This window comes from Mesitornis unicolor, unplaced genomic scaffold (assembly GCF_000695765.1).
Source record: "Mesitornis unicolor isolate BGI_N332 unplaced genomic scaffold, ASM69576v1 scaffold2924, whole genome shotgun sequence".
NCBI classification, from domain to species: Eukaryota; Metazoa; Chordata; class Aves; order Mesitornithiformes; family Mesitornithidae; genus Mesitornis; species Mesitornis unicolor.
In genome coordinates, this window is record NW_010177885.1 from 104,183 (window position 1) to 125,560 (window position 21,378).

Sequence of the window (21,378 nt, forward strand, 5' to 3'; positions counted from 1 at the left end):
ATTTGTATTCATTTTAAAAAGTGATGGACAAAGAGCTCTTTTAATTCACAACAAAAACCCAAACTAACAAAACCCTATGCATCCACTTTTTACATTCTGTTTCTCTGACACTGTGCCAGCTTGCCTGCCTTAGGATTTATTCCTCACCTACTACTGGAGAAGCGGAAATTCTGCACTTCCTCTGGGTCTGTTTGCTCCCCTTCTTTATCTTTAACTTTCCTCTATCTCTTTTCAGCACAAAGCATGGTAGATTTCTGGTGAAGGGAAGGACTCTTCATCTGATATGTCCCATCTAATCCAAACAGTGCTCCATTTAGGCACTCAGACTCACTATTTTTCACTTTGTTTGTTAACAGCCTCTTGCTGTTAACACATTTATAAATGGTACTACATAGTAGATGACAATGACTTCATGATCAGTCATATACCAAACTACCACTGCTGTTGCTCCCAAATGACATCAGAGGTAGTTTTGCTAATGGCTTCTAAGGGCTCAGGAAGGGACCCAGTTCTTTTGAAGAATACAAAAAAAAATGGAGTTCCTGTTCCAAGTCATGTTTTTTTCAGCAAACTATGATGCTCATTTTCATTCTAGCAGCACCAGAATCATGAAGAGACTATGCACACATTCTGCCTCTGGTAAACCTACCTGATAAGAGTGATTTAATATGCAAATATTATTTTAATTCAGCTAGCAGCTTTTGTGAAGCAATTGCTGCCTCTTTAAGTGAAGACTATGGATACTTGTGTAATTCACAAGTCAAGAAAAGCTGAAGGGACAAAGCTGAAGGTTTCTTGACCTGACGTAATTCAGTTTGTTTTTTAGATTTGTTTACCAGGATTAAATGACAAACCACCTCCCTCACACGTTCTTGGGTGCTGCACAGCATATAACTGTGTTCCATGTTGCATCTGAAAAAAGCGTTGCATTCTCACCAATAAATGTTTGTGGTATATATTCAAATACACATTAACAGATATGCATTCTTGGTCAAAGAGATGCAAAGGAGACTGTGCCTCTTCAGTCAAAAATAACATGAGGTATCATGCAAGATCACATTGCATGTCAAAAAGCAGAACAAGGAAGTACCTCAGGAAAAAAAACTAACTCCAGCAAGAGAGTTTAAATGTAATAATTATTTAAGAGGATTACAATAGTCAGCAGCACTACTGTAATTAATGATGGCTGTACTAGGCACACAAGTTAGTGAAAGACTGAACCAAAACAGATGTCCCAAGAAGACTAGGGATCTTATGTATCTGTCAAAGCAAAACCAGGAAGCCTAAAAGCAACTAAGTATGGTAGCACTGTGTCCAAAACATCAGCCACCGAAGAAGTTTCAGAAACTAATGAGTACAGGCTACAGGTTGTAGTATGTATTTCCTACATTAGATTTTTGATCACCAAATTGAGAATACTCATGAAACAGGACAGTATCCCTGTCAGTGTCCTATCTCCTGGTTTTCAGGTGGGGAAAATATGGCTTGGGGAGGCCATGAATGACAGAGTGAAAAAGATAAACTGCCCCTCACTGTGGGTTTGATGCATGACTATGCCGACAGGCACCGACCCAGTGACAGCCCTCACTTCTATTTGCTGGAGCAGCCACCTTTAAAATTCCTAACACATTTGGCTTGCCCCCTGGGAAATCAGAGGCCGTGATAGAGTTTTAAATTGCATGCTGCCACTTCTGAACTATCATGCTATGCTGACACTTTCTGCTTGGATTAAGGTGAGTTGGATTTAAAAACAAAGGGAAAACTATTTACGGTAGTAGTGGAGCTAGGTTAATAGTAAGGAGAAAGAGTGGTAATTCATCAGGTTCCTCTGTTATAAAATATGCTGACTAATGTAAAAGCTGCTGAACTCCAACAGTCAGTTGACCTTCTCGTGACCTGACCTATAGAACTACTAAACTGGGCAAAAATCAGGGCTTTGATGAAAACTACATTTTCTTTCTAAGCAAGAGTTCTCCTGTACAAATAAACCATACTGGGCATGACACAGGAGGAAGACAAAGGTTTACCTGTCCCTACATGCTAAAACAAGGAGGGAAAGGATTAGGAGTGGAGAGACTGCCATCTTATGCTACATTTGCCCCACATAAACTGGAACCACAAACTCATCGTCTATAAGAACAGATACAAATGTTTGCATACATTTGTACTGCAAATAAATTTGCAATTCCCACTCCTCTTTGTCAAGCAGGTTCAGAGAAAACACATCTCCTGGAGCTGCAAAGGAAAGAATGCAATTTGTACCTTGTATGAATCCTCTTAGAAGGTTCCACTGTGGCTACTATTCTTTCTTATGTAGACTAGAAGAAAGTCGATGGTGGAGTCATGATTTAGGAAAAATGAGTCCTGTGCCTCAAAGAAACACCACCAGGTGATACATATCAACTGATAATGACAGGATTTATTTTTCAAAACTAATTCAGATGGAAGTTGAACACAATAACTACTAAAACACAACATTTTTTTTAGTTAGGTGATCAGAAAAACTTGCAAACAGGGTTTTTTAGAGAACTTACTAAGGAGTTCTCTGGAACAGCAATAGTAATTTTCAGTAAGACTTTTAGAACATGAAGTACTCTCTAGAAGAGCAGAAAATGGCTAATATGGGATCAGTCTTCAAGAAGAACGAACAAAACCATCTGAATTGCTGAAGACCTATCAATCTGATCTTGGAAATGAAAAAAATAATGAGGAAAATGGAATGAAGCTTGATGAAATGAATTAAGGGAGATGGAATAATTGGGGCCAATCAATACAGACTTGTGGTCAATCAGCCACATCCCACAAAGTTGAGTTTTTAAAAATGAGATTGAAATTCATGGAGCATTGGTGACATTGGGAAAATTCTCACTGAGATATGATTAAATGACACTAAACCATTGTATTTATATTTCTCTAGAATGAAAATTTGGTACCTCAAAATATTTTAATAAGCAAAGTAGTATGATGTAAAAAATTACCACAGCAGCCATTTTACATGGGTTTCAACATATTCAAAATACACTTTTAAGAAGAGAATAATTGTTTATTATTTCTTTTCACCATGCACCATGAAACATCACACCATTAGTAGTTTTACCAGTTGTTTGAAAATTAAATTAAATCATATCTGATAAAAGTTTGAAAATGACACAAGAATTAGATAGCTAAAATATAATGAAGATGCCATGTCACTAAGGCATAACAATCTGGATCATCAGGTAGACTAGCTGCAAATTAGCAAAATATAGGTATTAGTATAAGGTCATATATCATGAATACAAGCCATAGCTACACAATGGACAATATTATCCTGTTGCGCTGTAATCAGAGAATTGTCAGACGATCTCAACAGATAAGATGGTAAATGCAAACTCTTAAAATAATGCTGCACCCAAAAAGGTGATCTTTGCAGATGTAGACAGAAGACCATAAAAGGAAAGAAGAAAGGCTATTACCTCTCTATCTGATGCTGATATCACTTGATTACTATCACGTAAAAGGAATATCCTGAGAGACTGAAAATATGATATGAACTTCAATCCCTGTATGGCAGACAGAAGTATAACAGGACCAGATGGCTGGGATGTTGAGCTGCAGCTTGACAAATTCAGACAAGAAATGAAACAAAACTTTTACAAAAATGGTGGTTAAATACTGACAACTTTAATCAAAAGTACTGCTGAATTCTTTGTCACTGCCTATGTTTAAGTGAAGATCAGATATTTTTCTAAATTCCTATATTCTCAGAGGAAATAATTCAGAAAAGTTTTATGTTATGCAAGAGCCATACTGGCCAGTGATCATCAGCCTTCCTTAAGGGACTGTAACTCAAGAATCTATGAATACTTGTAAATTAACCATGAAAAACTAGATGTGCACAGACACTATTTCCTGGAGCCAAGGAGCTCAAAATATCCCGCTCATTACTGGATGGAATCCTACAGTATTTCTGAGGAGATAAGATAACACTGTCTTCACCCTTAACCCACTGCTTTATTATGAAGAAAACTGCACAGAGGTAAATGACTTAAAAGATTTTGAATGATAAAGTTATGATACAAACTAAAGCATCCAGATGCTCTGATTTCCAGAGCTGTATATGAACTCTAAGGCTGGTTGTCCTTTTCAATCTACAAATTTGCCCATAACTAAGAGTCCTATATCTCTGTCTCTTTTTTGCAAAAACATCCAAAATATTGTTACGAAAGACAAAATGAGACCTAAAAAAGAGATGAGCAGATGCTAAGGTGTATTGGGTTTCTGTAAGGTTTGGGGTTTTTTGGTAGTGGGTGAGGGCTAAGGAGATACCTTCTCTCAGAAGAGGCTAGAAGGTCCCCTGGCTCCAATTTCTGACTGACCTCTGACCACGGCCAAGCCAATAAATGCCTCTGTGAATGAAGTATTTAAGAGGGGTGCAACACATGGCCTGCTCTCTCTTGCCCTGGCCCAAACCAGTGTGGCACTGGCATGAGCAGCGTTGACGTGACCTGGCTGATCTGGACCAACCCCAGCTCAAGCCCAAGCCCCACTGCAGCTCCAGCCCAAGGGAGCTGGGAACTCTTCAAGAGCTAGTGGAAGAAACTTGCAGAAGAGAAAGGAGTGGGATGTGAGGAGAACAACTGTGAAGACACCAAGGTTGGTGAAGAAAAGAGGAAGGTGGGGAGAAGGAGGTGTGCCAGAGCAGAGATTCCTCTGCAATCCATGGTGAGAGGGGAGGTCAACCCGCCTGCAACCTGTGGAGGTTTAACGGTGGAGCAGTGATCCACATGAGAAGGTGGACTCCATGGGCAGTGTGTGCTGGAGCAGTCTATGGGAAGGACTACACCATGTGGAAGGGAAACCCACACCAGACCAGGTCGTGAGGAACCTGCAGCCATGGGCAGACCCACAGAGAAGTTCATGGAAGACTTTCTCCTGTGGGAGGGACACCATGTGGAAACAGAGGAAAGAGGGGGAGGAGTCCTCCCTACCCGTAAAGAGGAAGGAGCAGCAGAGACAGCATGGGATGAACTGACTGCAACCCCCATTCCCATCCCCCTGTACTGCTGGGTGAGAAGGAGGTAAAGAAACCAGGGACAAACCTGAGCCTGAGAAAGGGAGGGGTGGGGGAAGGCATTGACTTTGAGACATGATTGTACCTCTCACTATTCTATTCTGATGCTACTGATAACAAATTAAATTGTTTGTCTTTTTCTCCTCAGATTGAGTCTGTTTTGTTTTACCTGTGACCATAAGTGGTGAGTGAACCCTCACTGTCCTTTTTTCCTAGCCCATGAGCTCTTTGTTATATTTTCTTCTCCTCATCCCACTGGAGGAGAAGTGCACGAGCAGGCCTCGTGGTGCTCAGTTGCCCACTGGGCTTGAACCATGACATAAGGTGAGATGGAATACACAGAGTTGGCCCTGGTTTTCATATATATCATAATCATATTTGGAAATAATTAAACATTTTTGCAGATGAGAAATCACTTTGCTATTTATTCAGCATGTGATTTGAAAGGCTTTTTCCTAAATAACTTCAGTGTGAAGTCTGCTATCACGTGCTAGTGCAAATCCTACAAGGCCAAGTGCAGAAGTGGCAGACTGCAAGGATCAAAAACCTGGTTGTGGCTCAACCACGCATATTTACTAGGCAATTGATAAAGTTAAATGAATTCACAGATCTAAAACTTATTCACATAGCAAACACCTGAATTTGAATAAAGATTAGAGAAAAGTACAGATCACCAACAATGAAAGGTCAGTGAAAACTGAACTGGTGTTGTAATAGTTCTGTTATAATACATCATAGGGAAAAAGATGTGGTAGAAAATCTGAGAATATCTGTCTGTGTTTTCTAGCCTACTAATATGTGGCTACTTTCATTTTATAGTTTGGAAATCATGGTTTGTATCTGCTGGAAAACTGAAATCCCTCCATCTTCAGAACATCTGATTTTATCCATTGAAAAAAATATGATTTTAAGTTATTAAAACTGTTTACGAAGGAATCAAACAATAACAAAAAAAGGAAAACTAAAAAAAAACCACCGCATGAGAATTATTTTCTTGTTCCCCATGAAAAATAATCACAATGGATACAAGAGTTATTTTTTAGGAACTTTCTACCAAATGAAAAAAATAGGAGTTTCTGTGGAAAACACACATGATTTGTTGCCTTTGTTGCATATTGCAGGTTCCCCAACTTGGGGTTGAACAGTTTGGTCATGTGCAGCCCCACTTGTATTTTCACGGTCAGGTAGTACGCATATGCAGAAATAAGTTCCACAACTCTCATCTTACCTCTCAGCCTTTTCAGTCTCTGCTCCCTCCTCCTCCTCCGCACGATCAGCAGCATCACAAAAAGCAGCAAGACCCCAACCAAGATACAGGAAATGGTCACCAGCATCTTTAGCCCTTCGTTGGTTGCCAGCCCTTCCTCACTTTGCACAACTGACTTAATGAGTGGAGGGATTGTACCTGGAAACAGTGTCATGATATTAGATGCCTATTAATGAAGACAAAAGATTGAATTCTCAGGGAATATGGCATGTTGTATGCTTCAGTTGCATGCAGAACATTAAGAAGGATTTGTCATGTTAACAGTGGATGCTATGTTTGCATGTGTAATGGCCATGCATATGTAACCAGTCACACTGATAACAAGCTACTGACTGCAGAGACTCACAGATTATCAGAAATCCAGAAGAGGTGCATTCATTGTTGAAAGAACACCATGCCCATTACACAGTCAAATACTATGATCAATTTAAGTCATATTATATCATTACAAAGCTGTAAGCAATCTCAGAATTACTGCCTATCTGTATTACTCCTTACTATTTGAAAATAGCACTACTGCAATGTACTCGCACTCTCTTCTGGGCTTTTCCTTTATAAGGAATGTATTTGACAAAGTTCATTTTGTGCTACATGTACCAGATGAATCCTTTGCACAGAGACATTCTTATATCATATCTGAGGGGTGTAGTAGTGATACTGATCTGAAATTCAGATAGTCAACCTAACGCTAATTTGCTAAAGAGCATCTGACATTATACTCATCAGTAAAACAGGAGAGTTACACTGGATGGAAACAATCAGATTTTGAGAATGAAGTGAGGGAAATGAATCTACAAACTACTGGCATCGCCAGGCAGCTCACTTTTTCATTTTGGGACATATTTGCATTTTGAATATACCTGGTCTTCCTGTTGATATATAATACTTGAACTTTTAAATTCTTTTTTCTTTACTTCTAAAGGACGTGAGAAGAATGCAGCACTTTCTTTGGAAGGCTGTTTAGTCATGGAAGGCTTCTTTCTCATTTCCTGATTACTATTAAACTGCTGAATGCAACCACAAATGAAGCTATAAAATGCAGATTTGTTTGAAATGGGTAGAAACATGCAAGTGTTGTGAACTGTGATGACTTTCGAAGGAAGCTATTCAATTTTAACTGTACTGAAAAGTACTGAAAAATAAAGGTGGCTACTTATTTGCTGAAAGTATAGAAGAATGAGATAGAAAAACAGGCACTTTTTTTTACAGTTCAATTGCTGCATTGTGTGATATAGTTATATCTTATTATGTACCACACAGTATCAGAAAAAGAATTGTGATATGATGTAGTACAATGTGAGTACCATAACCACAGTGAAAAGGCAGAATTCTAAGCCATGATTTTTCAGAAGAGCTATTTGAGTTGCATATAGTGAGAAGAGTAGGTCCTTTAGATTCTTTTTCTACTTTTCCATTGCAGTTCTTTCCCATATTTTTCATTCTTTTTCTAGTTTTCCACTTCTTGGAATAACACACAGTAGATTATTTTCATCTTGTCTTAACTGAGATACAGTTTTTGCACTACTCTAAAGGCAAATAAAATGATTAGATTAAGAAACTGAAAGAACTTCAGGCTTCTGAAGATAATACTGATAACTGTTTCTAAATCCTCCTAAACCCTCCTCAGTACTAAAGGGCCAAATTTTGCTCTGAATTAAAGTCACATAGACCATTGAGTAAGGACCCTTGGGTTCAATAATACCTAAAGTTATGTCTTGCTCTCCTTAATACTGTGATGAAAATCAAATTAAGAGTGACCTTAATTTCTGTTAAACCTTATGTGTTTAGGTAGGTGATTAAAATTTTCCATACCTCTTCCAAGTAAACTGTAAACCTCTGAAAGTTATATACAGCCAACAGAAGCTTAATTAAAAAAACATACTGCAAGTTTATATATCCTTCACATTATCCATTTGTGGATGTTCAGCAATTATATTAGAAATCACCAAAACGTAAACCTGCTATCCATTGAGAAAACACTATTTCAACATTTGTTGTCATTATAGGCGCTGGCTAGGAGTGAAATGATCGAAGCTTTTCTCAGAACAAAATCCCATACAAATTGGGAGTGTCGTTTATTTTTTTCCCCAGGTCAATTCACTATTGCCCTTTGTTAGCCTGCTTTACTGGTGCTTCATAGAAGTTGTAATTTGAATGTTTCTGACCCCATTTTCCCATACATTTCAGCCCTTCCAGCACCTCCCATTGCACCTTGTGACTATGAAGTGTTTTCCTGTGTCCTAACTGTTCTTCCCGGTAGGAAGTTCCCTAGTGGGCTAGAAATTAGCAGTTTAGAGCAGCTACAAAGCTGATCTGATTTAATGTCAGGGCTACTGAGTAGCTGATCTCTGAGTTGGGAAGCTCCTTTGCAGCGTTACACACTACAGCTGCACATTGCTAAAAATATCTACTTAAGTACTGAAGTGCAAATGTTCTTAAAAACAAGGGGCAGGAAGGTCATAAAATCTGTAAGCTGACAATGGTTAGCTGAAATGTCTATGAACAGAAAGCAAAAACTTGCATGTAGCTTTGTCATTAACCTTTTGACCTCATTCACCCTGAAGAGATTTAAGGTAAAGTGTACTTAGCCATGATATTTCCCAGGAGCTCTATCACAGACAACAGTCAGCTACTGCGGTACAAACAAATTGACTGAAAGACCACGTAACTCAAGGATTTCTACAAAGTTTACAAAGGCTTTATCTTAAGACTGCTAAAGCTCCTAAGCTTGTTCTTAGCATTTGGTATCCTAGAACTTTCATGCACGTATTGCCTAATCTTCAAAGTACTATCTTTCTATCTGTTTTATCCTAAGGGCAGCTGTGACCCCTGGAAGCTGGAAGGCATTGATCTCACATCACAAGACAACTCAATAGCAGAGGTAGAGTTAGCACTCAAAAGCAGAGCTGGCCAAGAAGTTTCCACTGGCATGTTTTCTGTAAATGAAAAATTCACTCTCTATGAAAGCAAACATTTCTGCATGAAGTATTGCTAGAAAATTTTTATTTCTAATCAGACACTATTTTCCAATTCTGAAATGGCATAAGCTTACGTAGTTTACCAAGGAACAAATTAATGAGGAGCTGGGAGTCTGGAGGGACAACTTCTGTTCTAGAAGCACTGAAGTAGCTCTTCTATGAAATCTCTTATGTGGGAATAGACTATCTTAATTTTCAATAATGATAATAATAATTATCATCAGTTTATCAATTTAGTTCTGCATCAAATGTAACAAAATCAGAAAATTTGACAACTGAAATTGCTTTTCCATCCATATTTTCCTCTCTTAACCTTGTGGTCAGTATTTGAGATCATGCTGCCTCTCTAAGGAACAATGTAGTCCTGGCAAAGCATGCTTGACATACAAAACCACTAATGCCGTAAATGAGAAATTTCCTACCTGACCAGAAGCAGTGGCCCAGGAAATTTAATGCTACAAATAATTTTATTGTTTCATTTTCTCACTTTTAAAGATGCCATACAGCAACACACAAAATAAAATGGCATGCAGGTCACTGTGTGTGAAACCAAGGTAAGTATCATGACCTGACCAAAAGGTAGTCTCTGACAACATTTCAAATCAGTTCATTGCAAGAATACACTTGATTTCACAGCTATCAGTGAGAACTTGAGGCTTTGGACCTGTGTTTTCATCTAATCTCATTTTAAGGTATGGCTTAAGACTGTTTGCCCCAGTTATATATATGTACCAGTAACTGTGGATATAAAACAAAGATCACTGCAAGTTGGATGTTGCCTGTAGAAAGATATCGGAAAGAAGAGAGGATAGGCTTAGTAAAGTGGCAAGAAATTAATTCATAATACTTGAAACAGTTATTATTGAAAACACCTATACTGCTCAGTGAAACAGGTCCTAAGTCTACTTGGCAAGACCATCAGCATTTGTAAATAACTACTTGGATCTTGGTTTCTTGTAGGCCTCTAAGAGTGCTGAGACTTTAATCTTTCTCTTAATTTTTTTAACCATCTGAAATAACATGAAGACTGTATGGCAGCTTACCAAAAGGATATTTTATCAGAAAAACATGAGGAGATGTGCTATTTGCAAAAGCTATGTTATTGTTAGCTATGAAGGCCTATGTCATTAATTATCTGCAAGAACTGATGGGTACCTAGCACAAAGACTGAGGTAGCATTAGAGGTTGTGTATATGCTGAGGTTTAAACCCTGTATGGTCCATATCCCACAGTTCTGACTGGTCCCTGTTGCTTGCTCTTCCCTGAATCATACATAAGTATTGTCCTGGAGAGTGCTGGTTTGCGTAGGACAAAACTGTGGCAGAAAGATGTGTTGCCAACACAGAGTTACGAACGATTAGCAATTTGGTATGGTCGCTGGACAATTATTAGCTTTGTTTGAACTTGCTCACTAGTCCTGCTGTTTAATTTGACAGTACAGATGTCACCAAGTGGTTGCATAATACAGCACAATATCCCTGGCAACACAACAACATTCTACACAGGATGTCTCCAGAAAAGCTCTGGCAGTTCACATTAGAGCAATTCAAGAGATTGCCATCTGGAGCCATCTGTACTGCCTTTTTGCCAGAAATACAGCCATTTCCCACTATAGAGCCAGCAGAAGCAGACATGTGCCACCATCACTTTAAATAAACATTCCAGAATATGAGCTGGAGTGACTGACAAATTGGCATGTTTGCTCTTGTCCTCTTGTTTTGCCTTTTGCAGAGTGGGCAGTAACCCCTGGCAGAAGGACAGGATGCAACAATTCCTTCATCCCCCATGCCCTGCTGCTGGGCATGACAGAGCCATCTGTCACGGCCATTAGTTTCACTCTCTCCTGTCTGTAAATAGGGATAATAGCATTGTCATTGCTTTGCCCTTGGAGGATGTTGTCTGGAGGGTTTCCCGGCAGACAAGCTAGTTAGCTGCTCCGTTGTGTCATATAATGTTTTTTGAGCTGTATCACAAGGACATTGCATGGAATAGCAATGAGGCCAGTCACTGCTAGGAATGACTGCAGGAACTAATTGTATAGAAGACAAAAATTTCATGGAAGAGATGCATGAAATAGTAGCAAGTGCTCTGTGACCACTGGAACTAATAACACCTAGCGTCCTATGGTTACATGTCTCATGGCTGATTGACTTTGGTGCTGGAGCTTTTCCTCAGTGAGGACAAATAAACAATTCCTCTTTTCTGCCTGGCAGCCTATTGCCATGAAATCAGTAGGCATTTTACATCTTTGTGATTGCTACCCCTCTGTCAGCATGGCTAGCAGATTCAAAAAGGGTTTTGTAGGGGACAAAAAGAAAGACAGACAAGCAAAAAAAATCACATAAGAAATGTGAATAAAAATAGTATCTCAGACTTGTAAATAAAAAGATATACTTACTGCCATCATAATTAAGTGTTGCAAATTTAGCTTGTTTCTCTGCACAGCCAGCGCTGTTGCACACTCTCATTTGCAGTTCATACCAGGTTGCCTCCTGGAGGTCATAGAGTATGTAGGACTTTGACAGGGATGTCCGCTGAGCGGTTGTCCAGACTGTTGTCCCAAATGGCCGGTACTCCAGGGTGAAGGAGGTGATGGGACAGCCACCATCATTCCAGCCTATCAGGTTCAGCTTCACTCTTGTGGTGTTGATACTAGCAAAGAGCTCTTGTTCCTTTGAAAACTGTGGCTCTAGAAGCAATGATAAATTTCAAGTGAAATGCTTAACTATTACATGTATAAGACTCTCAAAAATATAAAATTAAGAGAATAATATCTACGACAATCCTAATTTCATCTTAAACTCAATGTCTATATACTTTTTCCCTTCCCTTCCCTTCCCTTCTTAAATGTTTTTTTCACACTTTTTGTGCCAGACTTACAAACCTAGATTTTCAAATACATATGTGAAAAAAATATTCATCCATCTCTGCATGGTCTTGAGTTGCCAGTTTGCATGGATTGGCATGAGTCAGCTTGTTAATCTAGTACAGACACTTCATATAAGTAAATGCCCCTGTCCACTGCTATGCAAAAAAAGAAGGTGTTCAGAAAACCTTGTCAAAATACCACAGAAGACAAATACACTTGAAGATTGTCCACTGGTGCTCCTCTTTGTCTGCTGGTCTTCTTTTGAAGTGGAAGTGAACATAATTTTTTTTGAGAGTATGGAGGCTTTCCTTTGTGGAAATCACAGTTTTGAAGAACTTGTAAGTATAAATACAATTTTAAAAAATATTAATATGTTGATATTGCACATGATACATTTGTAAATAATATATAGCTTGAAATTTGTATTTCTCAGTTAAGATGTTTCCATTCAGAAAAGGGATGAAATTTCTATTTGCTTGTTGTCCTTTGGAATTAAATGTTGGTTTCTAATGATATATATGTTAAAGTTTTTTTGACAGTTCTACATGATACAGGAGTAATGACAGTAAAAATGGCACTGTAGTATTGAAATAATGACAACAGATGGACAAGATAGGCTACAAAAATTATCTATAATGTGCTCTTTTATTCTGTATGAAAAAGGATAACTTATGCAAGGAGAGTCTCTTTGCCGTTCTTCTGCCTTGATGAGATGTACCAAAATGTACTCTTTTCTAAATTCTACAGGAATCTAAAAGAAACTGGTGATTTCTGCTGTATATTATGAACTATTTCAGCTGGCTCTATTTATAGCTTTGGACAGGTATGCTTCTGGAGCTCTCACATAAATGAGGATGATCTCAGTATTTTAAATCATATAGTACCTGGTTTGGTCTGTAAATGTTAACACAGGTAGTTTTCAGGCATGTATATCGAGTCCTAGAGAAACTCAAAAAGCTGGGAGATCTGCTTTCTCATGAAACATTTGGATGTTATCTAAAGCATGTATAAACCTTACATTACATGCAAAGAAAATGAAGCATTCACCTTCTGCTTCTCTAAATGTTGCTTTCCTTAAGGTCAGCAGATCATTCTCCCTGACCTTAGATAATCTCAGCATGTATACAGCTGATCTGCAGCCTCCCCTGAGCTTCAGCAAGTCAGATCAATTGCATTTACTGCATACTAGGTCTTTCCTATGCCACTGAGCATCAAATTAAATGTCTACCTTGCTGTGATGCTTGCAAGAGCTGCAACAGCACAGGTGTGATGAATAGCATAAAGAAGGGCAGATGCACCTCTCACAGCAAACTATCTTTATTATGAAACTGCTCCCAAATCAGAATATTTCTTACAATTGAAGAGTGAAGAGATGCAAGATGAGGTGATCTTTAGAGCATTATGCAAATCTACTCCACTCTGTTGACTTAGAGTAAGACCTTCTAAAGTGCCTCTTTAGAAGTGTCTGTTACAAAATTTGCTCATAACCCTGACACAAACTTGCAATGTGGAAATATGTATGTCCCTGGGACCATGGGATCCATTGCTTAGTTAGGTAAGAATTTCAGAATTTTGGCTGTTTTGCCTTGTAGAGCTTTATGCAAATTTTCCCTTTATTTTTGACGCTTATCCTGTTCAAAAGGTGCTACTTGCATAGGTCCTGCAATACCAGCTTGGAGCAAAAATAAGACATTGACTCATTTTCCTCTACACATAAATATACTCCCCATCTTCCTTCAACATCCAGAAAAATAAAATCCTGAATTTTTGCAACAGGAGAAAAAACATTTTCCTTATGGCAACAGCAGTAGTTGGAATTGCAATAGCCTATGACTGTGGACACAATCCTATCCCAAATATCTACCAACCCATCTTAGAAAATAAATACCAAACAATTAAGGAAAGAATATCAGCTGATATGTGGTTCAAGTCCCACAGTGACAGCCTCTTCTGTCGCAGCAAGGACACAACTGGAAATGTTTCCAAAGCAAATAATATTAAAATATCCAACTCTGTCTTCTCATCAAATCAAGTCCTACAGCAGAATGCAACAGCTTTAGGTAAGCAAAAGGGGACGGAAATCAACATACCTTTTCCAAGTGTTTTGGCCTCGATGATCTCACTGATGCGTCCTGGACCCACTCCGTTCTGAGCAGTTAGAGTAAACTTGTACCAAGTGCCACATTTTAGTGTTTCTAAACGGTAGGATCTCTCACTAGGGCTAATGGGAAAACTACCCCACTGCTCACTGTTATCTTCCGAGTACTGCAAAATATAACCTGCAGGGAAAGCACAGATGGCAACGATAAGCCAGACACAAACCACAAATTCTGCATGTAATATGACAAGTCATTTTAAAGATCTAATAAAAGTAACAAAATCCTGTGCACAGGAAGACATACAGCTCTCCCCTGACTAAAAGATACCAGGCAACACATCTTGCCTACCCTCATGACAGATTAAATACCATTTTCATGATCGCTTCTAAGGGAAAAGAAAGGGATAGACATTTCTAAATACCCTTCAATCAGCAACAAAGAGCAGATGATGAACCTGGACCCTCAAAAATGAATAGTTAAAGATTACATGTCTGGAAAATCTGAGAGAGTAACTGTCATTACAGCTGGGGGTACACTGGCAGAAAGTCATTAAATCTGTGATTAAACTACCACAAAGAGAAACTGCAATTTACTGAAAGCTGTTATCACCATGATCATCCACATTAAGTGCTGACAGCAATACAAATTGCTTTCTTTTTTTGTGTGTGTTTTTTTTTGTAGCCATTCATAATTATATACTAATCCTATAAATATTCAATAATTTAGTAAGTAGTTACAATTAATCTGAAGTATGTTACCTCGGATAGAACTGCCACCATTGTCTCCAGGAATCCAGGAAAGAGTAATAGAGGAAGATGTAGTTTTGGATACAGTGAGTCTTGGCTGGTCTGGTGGAACTAGATGGGAAATAGTTAAAAATAGAAAATAGATTCAAATTATTAGATGTGATCTTAATCCTATCTAACAGCCATTTATCAAACAACTGTTTTGAGCTGCAAAAAATGCAAATTATTTCTGTCAAAGTGTCTGTTTAGCTGACATCCTTGGTTAAGACAAGAACAGACAAGCCCTCAATTTTTATATTTAATTTTCTACAAAATTTTGTCTTTCAATCCTTAACTCTTGCTTTTCTCTGAATTTTTTGTATCTGTCCTGTCAGATCTAAATGGCATATGAACTACCCAACTATTATTTTTTATTATTTTTCATATCTGTTTTAGAGAGAAGCTGAATTTTTAGTGGCGGGAAACAGCTGTCCACTTGCAATGATGCCCCACTCATTCATGTATTTGCAGTCTATTATGGCAAAAGTAAAAAAAAAAAGTGCATAGCAAGAGTTTCTGCTAGTGTGCTAAGTAGGTAGCATAGGTAGATCTGTGATCGAAGGCAGATCCATATCTTTTCCAGAACACATCATTTTTTCATCAAGGCTATTGGTGTAAAGACACAACTCTATCAGCAAAGGCCTAACAAACATGGAAACACTTCAGTTCTGCTGCTTCCTATAAACATCATGGCTGTGTTTAAACTGTGGGACATAAGAACCGCTCAGTTCCCAGGACCAGCTCCTGTGTCCTTCAGAGGTAAATCTAGCATGAAAAGGCAGAGAAGGAGCCATACTATACCCCAACAAGTCACCCATGGTAGAGAGAACTGGAACGGGGACTTGGGGCAGGGAACTGGGACTGGAAATGGGACTAGGAGCTGGGACAGTTTAAGCTCAGCCTAAGTGACCCCAAATTGCATGAGTGTATAGTGACTGGGTTTTCAGAGCTCAATGCTCAGGAGCAGAAAGTGGCAAAGTAGCCAGCTTTCTTTTCTACCATGACAAATCTATCATGAGCCAATATGTTCTAGTTATAGGCTGGAGACTTCATCTTTGATTTCAGTAAGGCTGTGGAGGATGGTGTTTGCTAAAATAGAGAAGAATGGCAGGTGAAACTTCAAAGAGCTAGTAGAATATTTATTAGAGCCCTGAAGGGTAAATATTTACTAACACTCACCCAAGTGTTTTACATCTGCAATTTTAAGTTCAGAAATTAAGAGTGAGAAACAGAAGTTTCTGTTTCAAATCCTTTGCACTGCTTTGGGCATGCACAGCTTCCCTGTGTCTGGCTCGTTTTACAGATTATTTCTCGAACAAGTGTCTCCAAGCTCCTCAGAAACATAGACAAAATTGAGCTTTGCTGCCTCAAGAACAAGGAGTGAGACATGGACAGTGTCCACCATGGGAAGGGATATGAGAAGCAGTGGCAAAGCTGTGATGGAAAGCCAGGGAGGAGAGACAACATGACAATTACACCTCCTCCAGTCACTGCCACTGCAAGATTGGGAAGGGAGGGTGGTGTTGGTGACCGCTGCTGGCAGGGGCTGCCATTTCCCTGATGTAGTTACTGCTCTACAGACACCAGCCTGTAAGCAAGGCAGGCCAGAGGCCACAAGTGCTCTGTCAAGTCCAGCAGACAGCTGCCAAAGGACATTGCCTGCTTTGCCTACATTTAAGGGGTAGCTCCACCTGCAGAGTGAAATTCCAAAAAACCCTCCCTGTTCTAGTTCACGTTCAAGTCATCAAATTGCAAAACAGCAAGTACTGATGTGAAGTGGAGGCTGCTGGTTTACAGCTATGGACTGATTAAAAGAGAAGTCGATTTTGCTGCCCTCACAGAGCTAAACAGTGCTGAAGAAAACAAAAAAGACAGTTTATGTCCTAAAGGAAAATTCTCTATGTGAGATGGATTTGTTCCATTATTCTGTCTGACTTGGTTGATTCCATGGAGAGAGACTGCATGCACTCCACTGTGAAAGATTTATTGTAAAGCCTTTCAGCGTAGTTTCACCGTACCTACAAAAGTTGATGGTCCCACATATTAAATGCCAGTTTTCTCTGTCCCTCAGGGAAGGGATATTGATTTGCTTTTAGTTACTGCAGTTCAATAACAGCAAGAATATGCAATTACAAAAGTACTTAGTGAAATAAAAATATGAGATTTCCCTTTGGTAGTGTTTTCTCTCACTACTTCCTGTTGCAGTCACGCTTTCCAACATTGCAGAACATGTTTAGGTTCAGTTGGACTGTAGGAAGGTTAATATCTACTATGACATTGGTTTCAAGGCTTAGTAGACTAGTTTATGCAGAGAGAGTTGCATTGCAGTTGAAACAATCTCTCTCTGTGTTCTCATATATTTGCACTAGAAATTTAGATTGCATACCAACGGACAGGAGAGTGACTGGCTGCGGCATGGCCAACATTCACTTCCCTGTGGTACAACAATCTGAAGTCAGTTGAAGCCTTCTTAGGATCTGCTTTAGTGTAAGTGAGCAAGGAAATCTGTGTAGTGAATTCTTGGTATGTGAATACATATGCTCTGTTACACTGTTAATGTGTATTCCTATATTGTAATTTTTTAAACACATATCAACCATAATGGATACATTATATACATTTCAATATGCATATAAAAAGTAGCTGGTAATACATGCTAGTTGAAGTTGTACTGATGTTTCATTTTAAATGATTCCTTATATTCACCATCAGTAAAATTCTTCTCTTGCATAATGAAGTTTTTGTCCAAGGTCTCGTTATAAGGGCAAATTTCTGTTCATAGCTTTTTGGAAGCTAAAGTAAAGGCCGTCAGCTCTTTCTGAATTTTACAGTGTTTAAATGATACAAGTAATATTTGTAAGGAGAAGGCATAAGTTGATATTTTTTGGTGAATAGCTAGAAAATAACTGAATGCAAACGCTTAGTTGTCAATTCTACAAAAGCTTACATACAGACTTAACTGCGTGTGAATTATTCCAACAAAAGCAAAATATTTGCTATATCATAAAATGCTGATGGTTGAGTTAGAATGATCCATATAATATTTTACTTATTAATTTGGAAGACTTAAATTTGTATTAATACACATGAATAGTAATATTTCACATACAGCTGCAAACAGACATACCTATGCATTACCAGTATATAGCAGTTAATAGCTGTGATAACAATTATGAGATAGATCCAAATGTCTTACCTTGTACCTGCAAATTCAAAATTATTTCATCTGATCCCCAGTTGTTACTGGCCACGCAGCTGTAGTATCCAGAGTCTTCTGCTTTCACAGTACGGATGACAAAGCTGCCATTGCTAAAGATGCTTCTTCGCCCATCAATCATCACTAGACTGGGTGTCCCGTTACTACCTCACAGGAAACAAAGTGCATACATTAAAGAAGTTACAATCAAAATTACTCAGAATTGGATTTTTTTTTGAAGCAACTAAGAATGGAAAGAAAGAAAAAGGTGAGGTGTCCTCTTTAATAAAGACAGCAAAGGAATATTTTCTGCTGTGAAACACCTGCCATTTGCTTAAAGAATGCACATATCCTGGCTCAAATTTGAGTGAAAATGGGAACTCACTCCTTCTTTAATTATCTGCTATTTCATAAAAGTGCCAAAATAAGAGTAAAAGCAGTTCCTCAATACAAAATCCATCCATATAATATAAATGCAAGTGTATAAATAATAGGTATTTGTGCCAATAACAACTATTTATGTCAATGCACAAGACGGTTTCATAGCACTGCAGTATCACTGCTTATGCAGTGCTTGGATGAAACTTACTGTCCATGTGTATTTCCAAGTGACTTTGTCAAAATGTGATACTAGAGATCAAAACAAAATAATGGAAAACAAGATACATGCAAGACTTGTACACTGCACTCCATGGCACAATTCAATGCATCAGGCATTTTGCTTTCTCAGACTACAGCTATTCTGTGTGTCTGAAGTAAAACCAAAAAAGACTCCCAGATTTAGCAACTTCAGTGTTTGCCTTTACCACTTCTTGCTAGTTTTTCCTCCCTTTTCCCCTTCTCACCACAGCCAATTAGTTTTAGTTCAACTAATTTCTGAACTCCTTGTCTACTGTGACTCTGTGCAGTGTCTGCAAATGATCTTTCTCCTTCCTGACACAATCATCTAGGATCACCAACATCACAACTCTCAGGATTTCAAGAAAATTAGCTTTATTTGAGCTATACATTTAGTTGCTGGTTACCTATCCTTCATCCATTTGACTGTTGGAGCTGGGTCTCCAACGGCTTTGCAAGGGAGGACAATGTCCTTCATCCAGGGAGTTGTCACTGTGCCACTGAATGTCAAAATCCTGGCAGGAGCTGAGCAAGAGAGAGCAAGAAAGACTGAAATGAGGTGTTCATTCATGCAGCCCTTGGAATGGAAACATGACAGCCAGAATTAAATGTGGAAAACCAAACCGATCTGTTTCAAGTTGTCCTTTTAGGAAACTAATTCCTTTTAACTCATAATATCAGCTATTTATTCAAGCACAAATATTATAATTTTTAGTACCTGGAAGACAAGTAACTGAAAGGGAGGTGGAGGTGGAGAAAAAGAGCAAAACCAGCTATTGATAATTTTTATTGATTTGTATACATTTCATAGTAGAAATTGTGGATGAAAATTATGTCCAAGAGATGCTTCTCTCTAAACTTCCAGCAAAAGTGTCCACAGCGGACAGGAATCTTATAAAAGCTAAATTACTGATACATCACAAGTGTGTTGAGTCAAAATTAATGCCACAATTAACACTACAACCATTTCAACAGTTATGTTATTAAGCAAAATAAACCTTCATGTATGTATGTGTTAGTACATTGTGAAGTCTATCATTTGAAGTCCACAAACATGAACAAACTCTTAAGTCAGTTTAATTTGCGTCAACTCTCATATCATCTAAATATATCAACAAATATATCTCTCCTGTAGTTTCAGTTTATAATATAGAGGAACATTAGGAAAGTGTTACAGCTTCATTGTATGTTATTACTCAAGAATGACCTTTGATAGAAACAGACTTCTAGTTGGCCTCTAAATATACATTTCAAAGGCACATACTGAATACAGATACATGAAATACTGTATTTTTAATCCTGATCTACTTCAGTCATGCACACTGGTGAGAATTTATACTTAATAATCCATTTTTCACCAATTAGAAAAACATGAATAGGAGAGCCAGCATCCAATATAACTGGGACAGCTCGTCTAAAAAAAGAAAAAATAGTACATGAAAGAACAGGCCTTGAAGAGTTAAAGGAAATTACTTGAGTAGGTTACAGTGGGACCTGAGATATTAAGAAAAAAGAAAAGATTTCATAGATTTCATAGATTATATGATCAGTTTGGACTGTGCTGCCTATAAGATTAAGCTTCTTGAGAGGTTTTTCTTTGGTCAAAATTTTAACTGAAAACACAAAAGTAGCTGTTTAAAGATTTAGGGTAATGGACAAAGTCAAGGTTAAGTGATGGGACAGCATTACTTTCCTAACAGTCAATCATAGACATGTCCCATTCTAGCTAAACAGAAGATGAAGACCCCTGGGTCCTTCCTTCTGGCAGCCCTAATGGTTAGCCCTGGCAGGAGGGTGCTGCTGCATGTGCTGCCCTGAGGAGATTGTACACTAAAATGATGCAAAGGCACTGGTGACTCTCATGATGCAGCCTTGGTTTTCACTGTGGCATTCCTAAGGCCATATATTCTACAAAAGATTTACACAGAACTATACTGCCACAAGCTATGGGCTAATTAACCAAGATAATAGAAACTAGTCTGCCCAGAGACATGGTGTGAAATGCTGACTCCACTGACGTAAGTGTTAGAAGGCTCAATTGTCTTCAGTGATGCCAGGTTTTCAATGCAGAAGATGCCTAATGATCCTCATGCCATCTTTGAAAAGCAGCAGGAGATGCTGTCAGCTGTGACTACAAAATACATCTGTAGGCAACCAAATTGGTCCTAGAAGCTGCAGTGCATTCTGAGGAACAGTTGTTAGAAACTCGAATTTCTGTTCCATGCAAAATTCCCTCTGTAACATGAAAAATAATTTAAAGTGCACTATTAATCCTTTTCTCCCTAGCTTTCCCATCTCTCCAGAGTTTCTCAAAATATCCAGCTGCTTCCAACTGCTGCCAGTTACTTTAGGACAAAGAATATTTAATTCAGGCATCCTGCTGATGCCTTCAGCATGACATAGCACCACTGTTAGCAAACTTTCTGTGATATCCCTTTATTTTATTTCAACAATGAATTCTTCCTTAAGTCATACATTGGATATGAGATCTCCAAAGCACAACATGATGCAGC

The 21,378-nt window shown here is 38.4% G+C and overlaps 1 protein-coding gene across 1 annotated transcript in view; it reads right to left on the bottom strand.

Annotated features, from left to right (window-relative positions):
- Positions 1 to 21,378, bottom strand: part of DSCAM (Down syndrome cell adhesion molecule) — a gene marked incomplete at its 5' end in the record, with an annotated part of 163,232 nt that overhangs the window by 38,997 nt on the left and 102,857 nt on the right. Inside the window, 6 exons of the mRNA XM_010182256.1 lie at positions 6,282 to 6,458; positions 11,697 to 11,987; positions 14,258 to 14,446; positions 15,025 to 15,123; positions 18,248 to 18,411; positions 19,273 to 19,390. Of these exons, the coding sequence (XP_010180558.1) occupies positions 6,282 to 6,458; positions 11,697 to 11,987; positions 14,258 to 14,446; positions 15,025 to 15,123; positions 18,248 to 18,411; positions 19,273 to 19,390 (1,038 nt within the window). The remainder of the gene's footprint in view (positions 1 to 6,281; positions 6,459 to 11,696; positions 11,988 to 14,257; positions 14,447 to 15,024; positions 15,124 to 18,247; positions 18,412 to 19,272; positions 19,391 to 21,378) is intronic.